We start from the raw sequence: 15,443 nt of genomic DNA on the forward strand, positions 1-15,443 counted from the left end.
CTCACTGCAGTCAAATGATGTCCAGCTTCTCCTCTCTGGACATCTAGCGAGGAGGAGCTAGATGTAAGCTCCACCCATTTGCTCTACAGTGATTATTTGTCCATCCATTTGCTCCACACCCTAACCCTACCCATAACTCTATCCCTCAACCCATTAGACGTCCAGAGAGGTGAAGCTGGACATCAGTCCAAAGCCTAGGACCAAGACATCAGCTCAATCTCATAAACTAAACCCATTTGTTTTTTTATTTGTTTATTTAAAAGTCACTGTTCCTTTAAAATCTTGAATTTCTTAAAATATAATTCCATAGTTGAGCATTACTAATAATAAGCAGAGCATATTCCAAAATGAGGAGATACATTACAAAACAATTCCACATGCTGCAATGAACAGAGACAAATAGCTCGCTTCTCAGATGGACACTTAAATAATAGATATGATCAATCTAACAACTTCCAGTATTCATTGCATGACAATTATGTTACATGACAATTATATGTTTAAAATGAGACAAACTTTGGTGTAGACAACAGGATTAACTTGTAAAAAAAACAAATAAAAATAAAAAATCCATTTCAATGTGCAATTCACACAGCAGCTCATTAGATGACTACTTTACCTACCTGATAAAAAATACCTTCACATACAAACATTCAACCCAGGCAGTCTGTCATTTCCCAGTGGGAGTCAAAAGTCTCTCCCTGCACTGACATTTGCATTTGCAGGAGTACTAAATAGTTGGAGTGGATAACTGTTTAGAAATAAATGAAAGAGCTGATAGAACAATAATGAAGAACTAATATACTGGAGAGGACCACTGAGAAACAAGCCTGATTAAGTGGGAAAAAGCTTGCAACTTCTTTAAACAGAGCTGCATTTTTCCCCTTTGAACTGAGCCACTGATCTAAAGACATTTTGAGCTTGAATGAACACTGCATTCTTTTATCTCTTTTAGCCCACGGCAGATACAGCTCATCTCGTGCCAAATCAGTGGGAACAGCTAGTGTTTTAGGATTGGGTGGACTGGAGCTGGAGTGTATATCGTCATGATTATGAACTGAGAAAAAAAGGCATGTGACTGATACAAGTATATCCCTTTAGAGAGGATGATGGTCAAATCATCTACACGTTCTGAACCTTCATGGCATCCTTGGGCCAGCTGTATGAATCCAGAGTGAAGGAGTCATAGTCAGCGTTATAGACATGGGATAAAACAAAGGCCTCTTTATCTTTGGGTTCAGGGTACGAAGAGGCAATGCCCTGCTTGTAGGCATAGTCCACAATCTAAAAAAAAAAAGGACAAAATGAAACTGAGTGAACAAAATTATTGCTTTACTGCAGAGTACAGTGACAGATTTGGTGGTGCAGATGGTGGTGCAGATAGGGGTGGTGGTGGCGCAGTGGATAAGACACATGCCTTTGGTGTGAGAGACCCGGGTTCGAATCCACTGTGAGACACCAATGTGTCCCTGAGCAAGACACTTAACCCCTAGTTGCTCCAGAGGCGTGCGACCTCTGACATATATAGCAATTGTAAGTCGCTCTGGATAAAAGCGTCAGCTAAATGAATAAATGTAAATGTAAATGTAAATTTGCTCAGTTTTGTTTTTGGGAAATATAACTTTATTTGCTAACTTCATGCCATCAAATCTTTGACAAACATTTGGCAACATGTTGAGGCGAAGTTTACTTTGTTGCATGCTGGTGTATTATATTATTGTGTGTGTGATCATAAATTTTAATTTTGAAATTTACAATTTCAGCTCACTGGCATTAGTGCCAAGTCTGAAAAAGCTTACCAAGGCTGCATTTATTTGGATAAAAATACAGTGATCGCAGTAATATTGTAAAATATGACTACAATTTAAAATAGCTTTTTTAATATATATTTTAAAATATAATTTATTCCTGTGATGGTAAAGCTGAATTTTCAGCAGCCATCACTCCAGTCTTCAGTGTCACATGATCCCTCAGAAATCATTCTGCTGATTTGATCAATGTTTAAAATAGTTGGGCTGCTTAATATTTTGTGGATACATTTTTTTTCCAGGATTCTCTGGTGAATAAAAAATTCAAAAGTATTTCACTGAAATCTTTTGTAACATTAGTAATACCACTTTTGAATCCTTGCTGAGTAAAAATTTTTTTTTAACAAAACTTACTGACCTTAAACTTTTAAACAGTAGTGTACTTTGCTATATTAATAAATCTATTAAATTTAGCAAGATCTCATTCCATATTTCTTATGGGTGCCAAAATTAATCTCTGAATTGAACAACAACCACATTGTTCTGTGTGCTAATACATTTTTTATTTTGTTTACTAGCACTAGTGCTAACATCTAAAAAAGTAACTGTACAGCACCGATTTACTGTGAAATCTGTCCTGACAGCTCTTACAACCTACTTTGCTATATTAATAAATCTCTTAATTTAGCATGGTCTCATTCCATATTTGTTATGGGTGCCGAAATGTAGAGTTGGCTAATGAGACCTGTTCTTGAAGTAATCATCATCTGCATATGGGAACACTTACTGACCTTAACAGCAATTTTGAAGGACACTTCTCGGATGGTATTCAGAGGAGGGTACAGTCTACCCTCAGCCAGATGCTCCTCAGTAACCATGTCAGATATCGCCTAAAAGAGAAATCAAATCCTTCATTTTAGCTTTCACATTAAATACATTTGAAAATCAATGCGTTTTGTACTGAAGCACAAATTCCCGTTTACTATTGTTGCGTCTCTTCATGTGCATTTACCTCTGCTGTAGTAAGGAAAATGTCATCTGAGATGTGGCGAACCCCACAGGCAATGACTCCCAATGCGACTCCAGGGAACACATAAGCATTGTTTCCCTGGCCAGGGATGAAGCTGCGCCCATCTGCCAAAGTGACCTTTTTAAAGGGACTTCCGCTGGCAAATATGCCCCTTCCCTGTGATACACACACTTGCCATTAAAGCATTTGGTCTGACTGCTATATGGGATGCTATAATAAGAGACCATTAGTTAACATCCCTCTCACCAGTTTTATTCATTTGATTTCAGTGAAGATTACCTCAGTAAGCGTGTAACACTGCTCTGCTGTGCATTCAGCTTTGCTTGTGGGATTGCTGAGGGCAAAAATAATTGGACGTTCGTTGTAAGTAGCCATGTTCTTGATGATCTTCTCAGTGAAAGCACCAGTTATAGCAGCCACACCTGTAGATAGATGGGATTACAAACAACAAACTTGACATTTTCAAACAGTAAAAGTATTTAGCATTATAAAAACAGAAATACATTTGACTTTTGTAAAAATATAAACGTGTATGCCCCCTAATGGCTTCAATATGCCATTGCAATTATTATAGTATAATTAAAACTATTAAGATTCACCAAGCACCATTATAAGTATAAAAAACACATGAGACAAATAATACAAAAAATAACACTGGTATAGAACGGGATCAAACACTCCTTACCAATTATAGCTGTGGGCTTAATAGTTTCCACCACTTCCTCTAGAGTCTTGATGTGCGGATGGTCATGTGCAAATTCTTCCTTCTCATGGTTCAGATGACTTCTGCCCTAAATGGCCAAATGACGCCAAATAACACTTTTGGTATAACGTTTAATTTTGGAAGCATTCAAATGCAGTTTATTGCTGTAATGGATGCATTTGCATTTTCAATTAAGCCTACATACTTTTTCTATATTCAGATGTTGAGGAGGAGGAAAAATATAGCTTTAATGAAAGAAATGACAAACAAAGACAAGCTGGTGTGGGTTTGATTGTTACCTTGACAATTAGGCCTTTAGAATCCACCATCCAAATCTTCTTGGCAGCCTCAGCATGAGATACACCTTCCTTGGCCATGGCCATTATCAGTAAGTGAGCAATGCCCAAGGCAGCCTGGTCATGTGACAAACACATCTGATCATCCTGAAATAACTATTGTAAAGGCTCGTTCATACTTCACACCAAGAAATATAACTATAATTATATTAGCATCCACTCCAGCGGACGATATCGTTCTGTTTATTCTAATCTCGCCCTGCAGTTTTGTCGTCTGCCGCTTTAAATGCTTGAGCTCTTAAAGCAGAATGGATTCTGATTGGCTGTCAGTTTTTATTGTTCATCAGCTGAAAAAAAATATTTTCTCTGTGCCTTAATCGTTATAGTTGTGGTGTGGACTCTGCTAAACGATTTTTAGAACAACATCCTTATCGTTATAGTTATTGTCCTTGGTGTGAATGGGCCTTAAGCCTGTAAGTGCTTTGTAATGGGTCTTGTATTTGCTGTTTCTCAATAAAAATTTTCAGTTGAATGCACATTACCTCTCCTGCTCCCTGAAATACGAACTTGTGATCAGAGAGTTTATTCTTTGTGATCTTAAGAGCAGCAAGGATCCCAGCAACAGCAACCGAAGCTGTGCCTGAAAAAGGCGGAGAAAGAGATAAGTAAACAGTTTTATGGCTCTTTATAAAAGTGACACTTTTTCCATTATAAAGAATACAAATTATTATAGTAATATATTTGATTTTACAGTGTGCATACTTACCCTGGATATCATCATTAAAGGTGCAATAACGGTTGCGGTATTTATTGAGAATACGAAAGGCGTTGCTGTTCGCAAAATCCTCAAACTGAATTAGACAATTCATCCCATACCTGAAACAAAATATGGCATGTCTTTACAGTCTGGAAGTATTTCACACACATAATCTTACCCACTAGTTAACAATTAACTTGAGAACAACCTAACCGAATCATTGAAAGCATGAATCAGATAGAGATAACATCTGATTCATGAACAAATCATTCAAACCGGATTTGTGAACTTGATCAACTGATTCAGTGAAAATATCAGCTCAAAACAATGACTTGAACAACATGATGGTGAGTAAATCATCTTTCATTTCAGAATTTTAGTTTCAAACATACCTGTCAGTGACGGCTTGCATGAACTCATCAATGAGGTCATCGTATTCTTTGCCTCTCACTCTTTTGTGCTTTAAGCCGATGTACAAGGGGTCATCCAAGAGGGTCTGAACAAAAACAAACAGAAATGGGTTAAAAGAAGACAACAGGACAACCATGTTTGTAAATCCAATGAAACCTATGAACAACAGAGTACAGTTTTACAGTATACACTACCATGTTTGGGGACAGTAAGATTTTTTTTTTTAAAGAAATAACTTTTATTCAGCGAGGATGCATTAAATTGATCAAAAGTGACAGCAAATACATTTATATTCTTACAAAAGACTTATATTTCAAATAAATGCTGTTCTTTTGAACTTTCTATTCATCAAAGAATCCTGAACAACATATGTTACACAAAAATATTAAGCAGCACAACTGTTTTTTATCATTGATAATAATAAGAATTGTTTCTTGAGCACCAAATGAGCATATTAGAATGACTTCTGATAAATGTGACACAGAAGACTGTAATGGCTACATACAAATGGCTGCTTTAAAAAAAAAAAATCAGCATTGCCATCACAGGAATAAAATGCATTTTAAAACAGATTACAATTTAAAAGTGTTATTTAAATATTAATAATATTTTACAATATTACCATTTTTACTGTATTTTTGATCAAATAAATGCTACCTTAGTGCACAAAAGAGACTTCTAAAACACGAAATCTTGCCGACCCTAAACCTTTCGTTTGACAGTAGTGTAATTATGCTAAGTAATCTCACTTTACCTGATTATCAGTGCCAACATCTAGCAGCACAGGCAGGCACTGCTGAGGTGGCACTCCTCCACATGCTGTATACAGAGCTAGTTTGCCCACTGGGATGCCCATTCCATAGCCACCCAGGTCTCCTAAGCCCAGGATTCGTTCTCCATCCGTCACAACTATGGCCTATTAATACACATACAATGAAACGTCCATCTACTGACACTGAATGACACTTTATCACTCTACACATACCTTAATGTCCTCCTCCGGCCATGAGTTCAGCATGGTGGCAATATGCCCCTTGTCATGGATGGTGATAAACAGCCCTCTAGAGAAAAAAAAAAAATCAAAACCACGTGTTCCTTATATGTTTGTTTCTTCCCCCATGCAGCTAAGAAAAACTGGTTGGACTGGTCTGAGTGTTTATAAGCATTTGATTCAGAATTGGTCTGGCTAAACCAGTCGTTCCAGGTCTAGATAATGTATATACGTCACCTTGGTCTTCTGAATGCAAGGCCATACTGTTGGCAGGCCAGGCCCACAGTAGGAGTATAGACAATTGGCATGAATTCTTCAATATCAGAGGTCAACACACGATAGAAAAGCTTCTCATTCCTGTCCTGCAGGGTCATCAGCAATATGTATCTGTAGAGTTAGAATGGTTATTTTGAGTATGACTGGGAAATGGACCAACAAAAGTATCATCAATGTGCTTTTCACTGGCATGGAGTTTATCCTGAATGTTTCAATGAAGTTTGGTTACTTGTCTAGAGGGTTACTGCGTGTCTCGTAGCTCTTCATGACACGAAGCACTTGGACATCCTGAGAGAGGAAACAGGGAGGAAGAAGGCCGTGGATTCCCAGCTGTAACCTCTCCTCCAGGGTGAACGCCATGCCCTGTTAACAGCACCATAACTTCATTAACAACATGTGACAGCTGTGAATGTAAAAGAAAAATGCACACTCCTCCTACAGTTTGGTTGGAATACAAGTTATCACCCTGCAAGTGTCTGCGTTGGGCAAACTTCCAGCTTAGGGTAGAAGCATCACATGTTGGATCTATTTATTTCTGACCAATGGGAAGTAAGCATGGCCACCCTCCCCTGTTAGATTCTCCACTCACTGTTTACGTCTAACAGTTTCCATTTGCCATGGCTTTTAAGTTCTACACTTTTTAATCATAACCATTCCTCATCCTGTATCTCATTCTGACTTGAAAATCTTTGCAAACAGGATACAGAATGCAAAAGAAACATTTACATAGACACACTTCTATGACCCATGCAAAAGTGCTTTGCAAAACTCCTGAGTCATATCCTGCAACAACCCTGATATGATTTTTAGAAGCATTTTCAGAGCATCCCCTCTTAATGCTTCATAATGCTTGTTGGTAGGGGCCAAAATCAGACTCTGAACTTCAGATTAAAGATCTCACAATGCCACTTTCATTCTTTCTTATCTCTGGGGACTTTAGCAGTACTAAATGTTATAAAATCACATCAAAGCACCGGCTGCAGACAATCTAATGCCTGCTTTGTCACGTAGATCACGTTTGCGCCCTAAAGATGCTTACTTTGTTCAAGTGGGGGTTCCTGGTGATATCATAGCCTCGTTTTTTGGTGAAGACTGTGCCCTTGGAGTTCACAGCTGTGTGACAGACCCTCACTGTCCCTACTATAGCAGGACGGAGTGACACGGGACTGGAGAAAACCTTGCACAGCGCCAGCATACTTTTGCCCGAGAGAGAGTTCATGATTCCTGCAAAATGAGAGAATTCAGGTTCAGAGAGAATTCTTTTGGAAATTTCATTATGGTATAATCATGGTTTCCAACAAAAAAACAGGGGCCAGTTGCATAAACATAGCTATGTTAAGACAGACTGTATCTTAAGAACTAGTCTGAACAACATGTAGTTAACCAAGTAATCAGTATTTTCAGATTCAAATTAGACTAATCTACCCGTTTTAGTAACTTACTTAAAAAAAGAATTAAAAAAAAGAAAGAAAAAGAGACCAGTGTTATGACCAGTCTTAAAGGGGAAGAAAAATTAGATGACCAACTAGTAAGGCTAGTCTAAGCAGTTTTTGCAACTGGTCACAGTTCACGCTGATTTAATCGATGTTTTTTAGCTGGTAGGCCACCTTAGAGCCAACAAACCAGCTTTTAGATGTTCAAGCTGGTTTTTGTAACGTTAGTTGATCATCCAACTAATGACCAGCTAACTTACTGTACCAAATTAAGATGGGTTTTCCAACAAAATTATTGTACAGTGATAAGAATAACTGTCATAGCAATCATTAACTATGGTCAATATGTTTTTTTTTTTTTTTTTATATTTGTATTATTATTATTATTATAAAGGGTTGCATTGGTGAAAAGAATAAATCACTACCGCAAAAGGCTAACGTTAACGTTACACATTTTGGCAGGTTCAGCAACTTCGTCCTCTACCACTGTAAACAAGGCCTTTAGGTAGAACACATAGCCGCACAAATGCTTTATATATTGTATTATGATCTGCAGATATTCACCACGCTTCTTCAGTTGAACAACAGTAATGTTTGAGGCCAAATGCACATTACAGCGAGGTTCAGAATAAGCATTGGCATTGTTCTGTAAGACATTTGTTTCCAAGCAAAGCCGCGTAACAGTCACCTGAGAACAGCCAGTCCACCGGCACCTTCTGGTTCACTAGGTTTAATTGAAACGCTGACCTCCTGCTGCTGCTTGTCTCCACTGACCAGCCTTATCTGTAGATGATGTTGGAATCGACTGATAACGATCCAGGTTTGTTTAACATTGACACTTTTGCTTCCCAACTCCTTCGCACTGGCCCCGCCCCCACTTGGACAGAAGTGGCCAATAGGATGAGGCGATGCGAATGACGGAGCTATAAACGGAAAATTTGTTGGCTTGTCTATTCGCTCCCCCGCCCATCGTTTTGTTTGTTCAAACCTTTTTTTAAACTTCAAACGTTTGCATATAGAATATGCAGTATAAAAAGACACTTAATCGTGTACGTACAATTGAGGTAGCACAACATTCAAACGTATAAGTTAAGTTGAATGGTCAAATAAAAAATAAAAATAAAATATATATTTTTAAACTCCATAACCCGCGTATTCTCCGCACTGTCCGCAGTAATATAATTAAGCATTTTTATATTATTAACAAAAATTTAATTGACAATGAAAAGTGCAAATTTCTGCATAAATGGCATGTTGGAAAGTATTCAAAAGATAAAAAATCTCTAGTTTAAAACATACAAAAGTAACTTTATTGTTTGCAGGTTACCAACAGTGTCTATGTCAATTCTCAGCAAGACAATCCAAATAACTTTTTTATATATATTGGAAACCGTAGGTAAAGTTCTTTTGAGTACGTGTTAAAGAATGGTACTGCTCTTCTTTTAAATGCAACTAATAACAATACATATATGTAGCCTACTCATACATACTCAAATATAAAACAGAAATCTTCCCAAGGATTGCATTTGGATAACTGCACCATGAAAGAGAACAAACAAAGCAACTAAACCAATATTAAAACTACTCCAGACAAAGACTATCTAAAAGTAAACAGAAAACCTAAATGAAACAAAGAGGCTCTTTTTTTATGTACAACCTTCACTGAAGTGCCAGAGTCTCATCTGTAAATTGTACTGATCAAATACCAAAAGCCTTGCTGTGGTTAATAACTAAACAATGTACAGTGTAAAAAGTAATAAAAAGTATGAAAATGTTTTCAAGTGATCACATAACATCTAAAATCAATTTAAAAATACATAAAATGTGTAAGTAAAAAAATAAAAATAAAAGACGAAGAAGAAGAAGATGTACAGTGCATTTACTGTCTTTCAGGGGTCTATTGCAGGCCATCTATGATCACTGGTTAAAGGCAGGGTAGGCAATTTGTTCCAGAATTTTTTTGTTTTGTTTTGCTGGTTTAAAGTCTCTTCACATCCTGAAAGCAATCACTAAGTTAAGTGGTCTAAATATATTTATATGTAGCTTTGTTTTGCTCGGCCCACGATGGGAGGCAGCTGGATGACCCTGCGCTCTACACCTTGGACACCCATCTCGTCTAGGGCTGAGAGCATGCTGGGCGGCCTGGCTGAAAAAGACACAGCTTGCTGTGTGGGTTGAGGTGGTGGCATTACATATTGGGGTTGTGGGGCTGCATATTGATGTTGAAGGTTTTGGTGCGGGACTCCTGTGTAGTGATGTTGAGGTTGGAGCATCGGGACGGCCATATCCATCCCTCTTACTTGGGTCTCCAGAAAATCGAACACCTGGTTATTGCCATGTACACTTCCATTAATGCTGCCATTGGCCTGGTATCCATGCTGAGGTACGAATGGTGGGACAGGTTGAGGGGCATAATTAACCATCGGGGCCATTTGAAGTTTATATATATATCTTCTGTGGAAGATGTAGGACCATAAAATGTTCGCCCAATCATTGTATTCGGTCCGAATGTAATGATACAATGTCCTAACTATTGCCTGTCTACGTATCTATTTCGATACCTCCACGCACCCTGCTTGCGCAGACATCACATCATCAGTGTGTTTCATGCTTTGCAGAGTTAGACAGACGTCAGACACCGAGCACCGCAACCAAAACAGCAGCCAGCTTTTACAGTTCCTCCTGAACAAAAACAACGAGCTTATGATGCGTTCATGCTATTGTAATTTGGAAGAGATGGAAACCCGTGACGTTTTACTCAAGAGCGGTTCGTGGCTCAAAATTATGCGTTTCAATGGCACTATCAACGCCGAAATGAATCTACAGCAGTCAGGTGGTGCAGGTCAACGCTCTTTAAGTTGTTTATGTTCATTATTATTGTAATGTTATGTTTGAGACATGAGGTAGTTTAACGTCGTCTCTCGTCTCGTGAGACTTTGCAAACTCTGCTGTATGCGTTCATGTGTTTTGAAGGAGGCATGGTTTTAGAGATGCTCTGAAGTAAAGGTGGAATCTTATGCTTTCAAAGCTAGCTTGCTATTGCTAGCCGCTCGGAAAATTGCCTACCCTTCCTTTAATTCTTGTTCTAAAGTGCAACATTAGTCCCAATGACAGTAGTCCAGTAGACATTCGTTTGTAGATAGTGGGTAATGACAGGATCAGGCTGGAAACGAAGGACGAGGACTCAGATCACAACGCTCGTGCCACTGCGAGAGCTCTTTTCCTGTAAGAGAGAGATTATTTATGATGAGAAAAAATCATTTATATGCACTTTTATTCATTTAAAAGACACTTTTTATAGAAAGTGACTTAGAAATACTAAATATGTTATATTTTTGTTCAAATCACATGTCCTCTCTTCATGTCAGCAAGCCCAATGGAAAGTTTTATATTTTAGAGTTCACCCATAAATTAAACTTCTGTCATCATTTTCCCTCATTTCATTCACCTGTATGACTTTATTCTGAGGAACACAAAAGATGACATTTTGAAGAAAAGTTTTTTTCATACAATGAAGGTCAAACAAACTAAGACACTTTTTAAAAAATACCTTCTTTTGTGCTAGCAGACGAAAGAAAGTCATACAGGTTTGGAATAACATGAGGGTGAGTAAATGATGACAGAATTTTCCTTTTTAAGTGAACTATCCCTTTAAGTATGTCCTTTTATTTGGGAGAACAGTATATAATACAGCCTCTTAGTGATGAACAAATCATAAATCTACATTCTTACCGAGAAGTGGTCGCTCCTCCTGCTGCGGCTAGCCACAATGTCAATGGAAGAGTAAGCTGGCGGTTTCTCAGTCAATCTCCCTTGAGATCGCTTTCCCTTTCTATAACCGTCGTCCTCATCTGAACTCCAGGAGCCCCTACGCGGTGAAGGCGAATAGCTCCTGTCTCTAGGGTTTGTCGCACGCTCCAACTCCTCCAGCAGCTCCGCTTTACTGCGAACACGTGGATTAGACCTATCTGAACCTCCCCTGCGTCCTGCTGAACCTTGACCTCCACGCCTATCATCCAAGTCCGACTCATCACTGTAGCTGCGTGGGATCGCTCTCCGTGAAGATGCTGGCTCCCTCCAGGAATTATCACGATGATGACCATTGCGGTTAGAGATACTGCTGGACTGACTAGATTGCCGGGGTCTTCCACCATCATTGGGCCGTCGAGAGCTTTGTTTTGCTCGGCCCATGATGGGAGGCAGCTGGATGACCCTGCGCTCTACACCTTGGACACCCATCTCGTCTAGGGCTGAGAGCATGCTGGGCGGCCTGGCTGAAAAAGACACAGCTTGCTGTGTGGGTTGAGGTGGTGGCATTACATATTGGGGTTGTTGGGCTGCATATTGATGTTGAAGGTTTTGGTGCGGGACTCCTGTGTAGTGATGTTGAGGTTGGAGCATTGGAACGGCCATATCCATCCCTCTTACTTGGGTCTCCAGAAAATCTAACACCTGGTTATTGCCATGTACACTTCCATTAATGCTGCCATTGGCCTGGTATCCATGCTGAGGTACGAATGGTGGGACAGGTTGAGGGGCATAATTAACCATCGGGGCCATTTGAAGTTTGTGTTTAGATGAAGATTCAGAAAAAGACCCTGTAGAGAACATATTATTAGCGTCACTCTATTACTGTTCTTTGATGCAGCTACAATGTTATTAGCAGATATTAGTAAGATAAGATAGCAGTTATTAGTAAGAAAGTAAAACTGACCTGAATAAAGTAAAGGGTTCGCCTGAGAAGATGCATTTGAGGAAATGGGGGCATAGATGGGCTGGCCATGGAGCCATGGTACCATTGCTTTTTGAGCGTCACGCATCATTTTGTGGTGCATCATCGCTAAAAAGAAATATTTTACTGCATTTAAATACAATACAACTTTATAGGATGGGCTGTTTAATATTAATATTTAATATTATTAATATTAATCATATTAATAATAATAATAATAACATATCTTATTATTTAAAAGAATACATATACTTATTATCATAGTCTACCGGTTGTATAAAATGTATATATGTGTGAGTATATATATATGTGTACATATATATAAAATCGACAAACTAATTATTATGTGGAGTCAGTCATCAGTAGACATTTATTTTAAGAAACTGATAACCAGTAGAATTAGAACACTGTGAATATGTGTAATATTGCCTAGTGTGATAGATGGACAGACAAAGACACTTCAATGAATACCTTCTTCTGGGCAGCAGCAAGTACGAGGACAGCAGGGACAACGGACATAGCAGCAGCAGTTCTGAGGACAGCACTGGCAGCAGCAGATACAAAGCAGCATGATCAGGAGCAACGCCCCAATGATGATAAGCAGCACAGTCAACCAGTCTGGGAGGAAGAGGGCATGTGACCTCAACAGTATCTATAAACGTTTTTTGGTTAAAAGCAAGTCTTCGGTGTGGTATTACTTACGATACACAACGAGTCTGATTTCCTTATCGGAGTCTCCCACAACATCACCCGCTGCGTCGATGGAGCAGAAATACATGCCGTTGTCCCACCACATGACCTCATTGATCACCAGGTCTGCATCTGTTAAACACACATACAACAAGAAGAATTAGAAAACATATGATTATAATGAATTATATAATGAAACATTGTATAAATGAATTGATTGTAATGAATATATATATATATTCCAATATATATGCCAATGTGCAGCATCCTCCTGGATGATGCGACGGCAGCCATATTGTGCCAGAACTCCCACCACCCACCAGCTTATTGGTAGAGAGGAGACAGAGTTATGAAGCCAATGAGTATAGGGATGATTAGGAGGCCATGATGGACCGAGGCCACTGGGCAAATTTGGTATTTTTTGTGACCACAGAGCCGGACCTCGGTTTAACGTCTCATCCGAAGGACGGTGCTTTTTAACAGTATATTGTCCCCGTCACAATACTGGGGCGTTAGGACCCACACAGTCCACGGGGTGAGCATCAAATATGCAAACTTATTTTTAAATTTATCTAAAAGTTCAGTAAACTGTTCCATTTTTTTAAAGAGCCCAGCAAGCAATTTTGCGTTTAAAGGACATCTAATAGCCGTTCAAACACAGCCCAAACATCTAGGCTAAAACAAAATTGAAATAGACGTCTAAACCATAGCCCAAGAATAGACTAGTCATCAATTAGATAACAAAGAAATTAAATGAGTGAAGAAATTAAACTAAATAACTTGTAAACACTGTTTACTTTGCTTACATGATGGTATATCATACATCTCGCAAGTTATTTTGGCAAAAACGACATGTAACCAAATTCAAGGTTATTTTGGCTAGAAGTAGGTTACTCATAGCCGGACTATTTCGGGTTATAGTTAACCTAGACGATGAAATGACGACTATTGCTTGCTGGGAGTTTTCTTACTATTATTTAATATATCAGGCTTTACAGGGTTAAAAAACATCTTGTTCAGAGTTTTAAGCTCCAGTAGGTCAAGACTCACTGTTGTTTATGGAGATCTTGCGCTCTCGATACTCTGGCCCCAGAGTAGCTTCGCCCATGCCTCTTTTCTGAATCACTATGCGGACAGTGCGCTGATTGTCTGGACAATCATTGGCTGGGTCTTGCTTCAGACCCAGAGCTGCTTGATATGCTGAAGAAACAGAGAACCGTACAGGGTCACATCAATCACCACGTCACTCTCAACTATTCGGACAATAAAAGCTTTGCACACAACAGTTTTGCAGCACTCAAGCCTTCTATATTCAGTTCACCCTCACCAACTGAGTAGTATTCCAGCACTGGATCCAAACAGAAGGACTTGTATCGCCATGTGACCAGGACATCTTGTGCGTTTGCAGAGGTGGAATAGTCACAGCGCAGAGTGACAGAAGCAAACAGCATTGTGTATCTCTGTGTCTGAGGAACATTAACCTGGATAGACAACAACTCTGGGAGAAGAGGGAGAGAGATCAATAAACACTGCTTGCATCAGGGTTCCCACAACTTTTGGCCAACGATTTTCCATTATTTTCCCAGTCATTATTATTTTTTATTATTATTTTACTCACAAAGAACGATTTTTAACCAATTAAATATTTTAGAGCTGAGCATAACAAAAAGGAATAGTATACTATATAATTTTGAAAGATTGCATTCATTTCTGTGACTGCTCTAGGGCTGAAAAAAAGCACTATTTTCATATATAAAAATAATTAATGTTCAATAAAACATAATATTAAAATATTAGCTGGCATTAAGCTTGTAAATCACGTGATCGGGTTTATCGGCCTGTCATGTTTGCACTTGCTGATCATTAACCTCGCCACTGAACTTAAAGAATTTACAGAAAATATTTGAAAAGCGGTATAACCGTGATAGTAAACATCCCCTAATATTCCAGTTTAACGACTGTCAGTTATTTTGAATGGCAACTTACCTGTTGGAAATACGCAGAGCACGAGCGCAAGCACCTTGAGCTTCAGTGTTTCTTTCATGTTTCTCGGTTACACGGAAGTTTTTTCCTTTACTTTATTTTTCCAGAACAGAGCCACGTAACGTTACATATTATATTTGCGACTCAATCAAATACAGATAATACAAAGACAATCGCCATCCCAAGTACATCCAGAAATGTTCTTATTTACCTATATTCTCTCGAGTAAAGTAAACACCTTCGCTCTTTGGTAGTTCGATTACCCTCCCCCAATCCATGATGACGTCACAAACTCCACCCATCAACAGGTGCATAAACACCGAGAAAAACCAAGTTAGGCCATTTTATTCTATTAATGGTGATTCAATAGTGATTATTGTTGATTACAAAATC

At 38.7% G+C, this 15,443-nt stretch overlaps 2 protein-coding genes and 1 long non-coding RNA gene across 3 annotated transcripts in view; 1 reads left to right on the forward strand and 2 right to left on the reverse strand.

Annotated features, from left to right (window-relative positions):
* The window catches only part of LOC309502862, a 77,183-nt gene that overhangs the window by 34,533 nt on the left and 27,207 nt on the right, over positions 1–15,443 (forward strand). The window lies entirely within an intron of this gene.
* me3 (malic enzyme 3, NADP(+)-dependent, mitochondrial) lies at positions 236–8,518 on the reverse strand. The gene is made up of 15 exons (XM_082175421.1): positions 8,334–8,518; positions 7,252–7,436; positions 6,442–6,575; positions 6,174–6,323; positions 5,931–6,006; positions 5,700–5,861; positions 4,927–5,030; positions 4,544–4,653; positions 4,320–4,417; positions 3,781–3,894; positions 3,464–3,569; positions 3,058–3,200; positions 2,761–2,934; positions 2,540–2,638; positions 236–1,284 (listed from the first exon to the last, which is right to left on the reverse strand). The coding sequence occupies exons 2-15, from the start codon at positions 7,429–7,431 to the stop codon at positions 1,123–1,125; spliced, it is 1,812 nt and encodes a 603-aa protein (XP_082031547.1). The 5' UTR covers positions 7,432–7,436; positions 8,334–8,518; the 3' UTR covers positions 236–1,122.
* On the reverse strand, positions 9,928–15,305 carry ildr1b (immunoglobulin-like domain containing receptor 1b). The gene is made up of 8 exons (XM_082175428.1): positions 15,054–15,305; positions 14,395–14,565; positions 14,118–14,267; positions 13,080–13,199; positions 12,849–12,995; positions 12,360–12,485; positions 11,378–12,243; positions 9,928–10,868 (listed from the first exon to the last, which is right to left on the reverse strand). The coding sequence occupies exons 1-8, from the start codon at positions 15,109–15,111 to the stop codon at positions 10,830–10,832; spliced, it is 1,677 nt and encodes a 558-aa protein (XP_082031554.1). The 5' UTR covers positions 15,112–15,305; the 3' UTR covers positions 9,928–10,829.

This window comes from Leuciscus leuciscus (assembly GCF_965113295.1).
Source record: "Leuciscus leuciscus genome assembly, chromosome: 7".
NCBI lineage: Eukaryota > Metazoa > Chordata > Actinopteri > Cypriniformes > Leuciscidae > Leuciscus > Leuciscus leuciscus.

Coding starts and splice junctions, on each gene's coding strand:
- me3 (XM_082175421.1), bottom strand. CDS start 7,431: ATGAACTCTCTCTCGGGCAAAAGTATGCTGGCGCTGTGCAAGGTTTTC. Junction 5,862..5,930: donor GGCCGGAGGAGGACATTAAG/GTATGTGTAGAG, acceptor GTGTATTAATAG/GCCATAGTTGTGACGGATGG. Junction 5,031..5,699: donor ATGTTGGCACTGATAATCAG/GTAAAGTGAGAT, acceptor GTTTTTGTTCAG/ACCCTCTTGGATGACCCCTT.
- ildr1b (XM_082175428.1), bottom strand. CDS start 15,111: ATGAAAGAAACACTGAAGCTCAAGGTGCTTGCGCTCGTGCTCTGCGTA. Junction 14,566..15,053: donor GCTCTGCGTATTTCCAACAG/GTAAGTTGCCAT, acceptor CTCTTCTCCCAG/AGTTGTTGTCTATCCAGGTT. Junction 12,486..12,848: donor TTGCTGCTGCCCAGAAGAAG/GTATTCATTGAA, acceptor ATTTCTTTTTAG/CGATGATGCACCACAAAATG.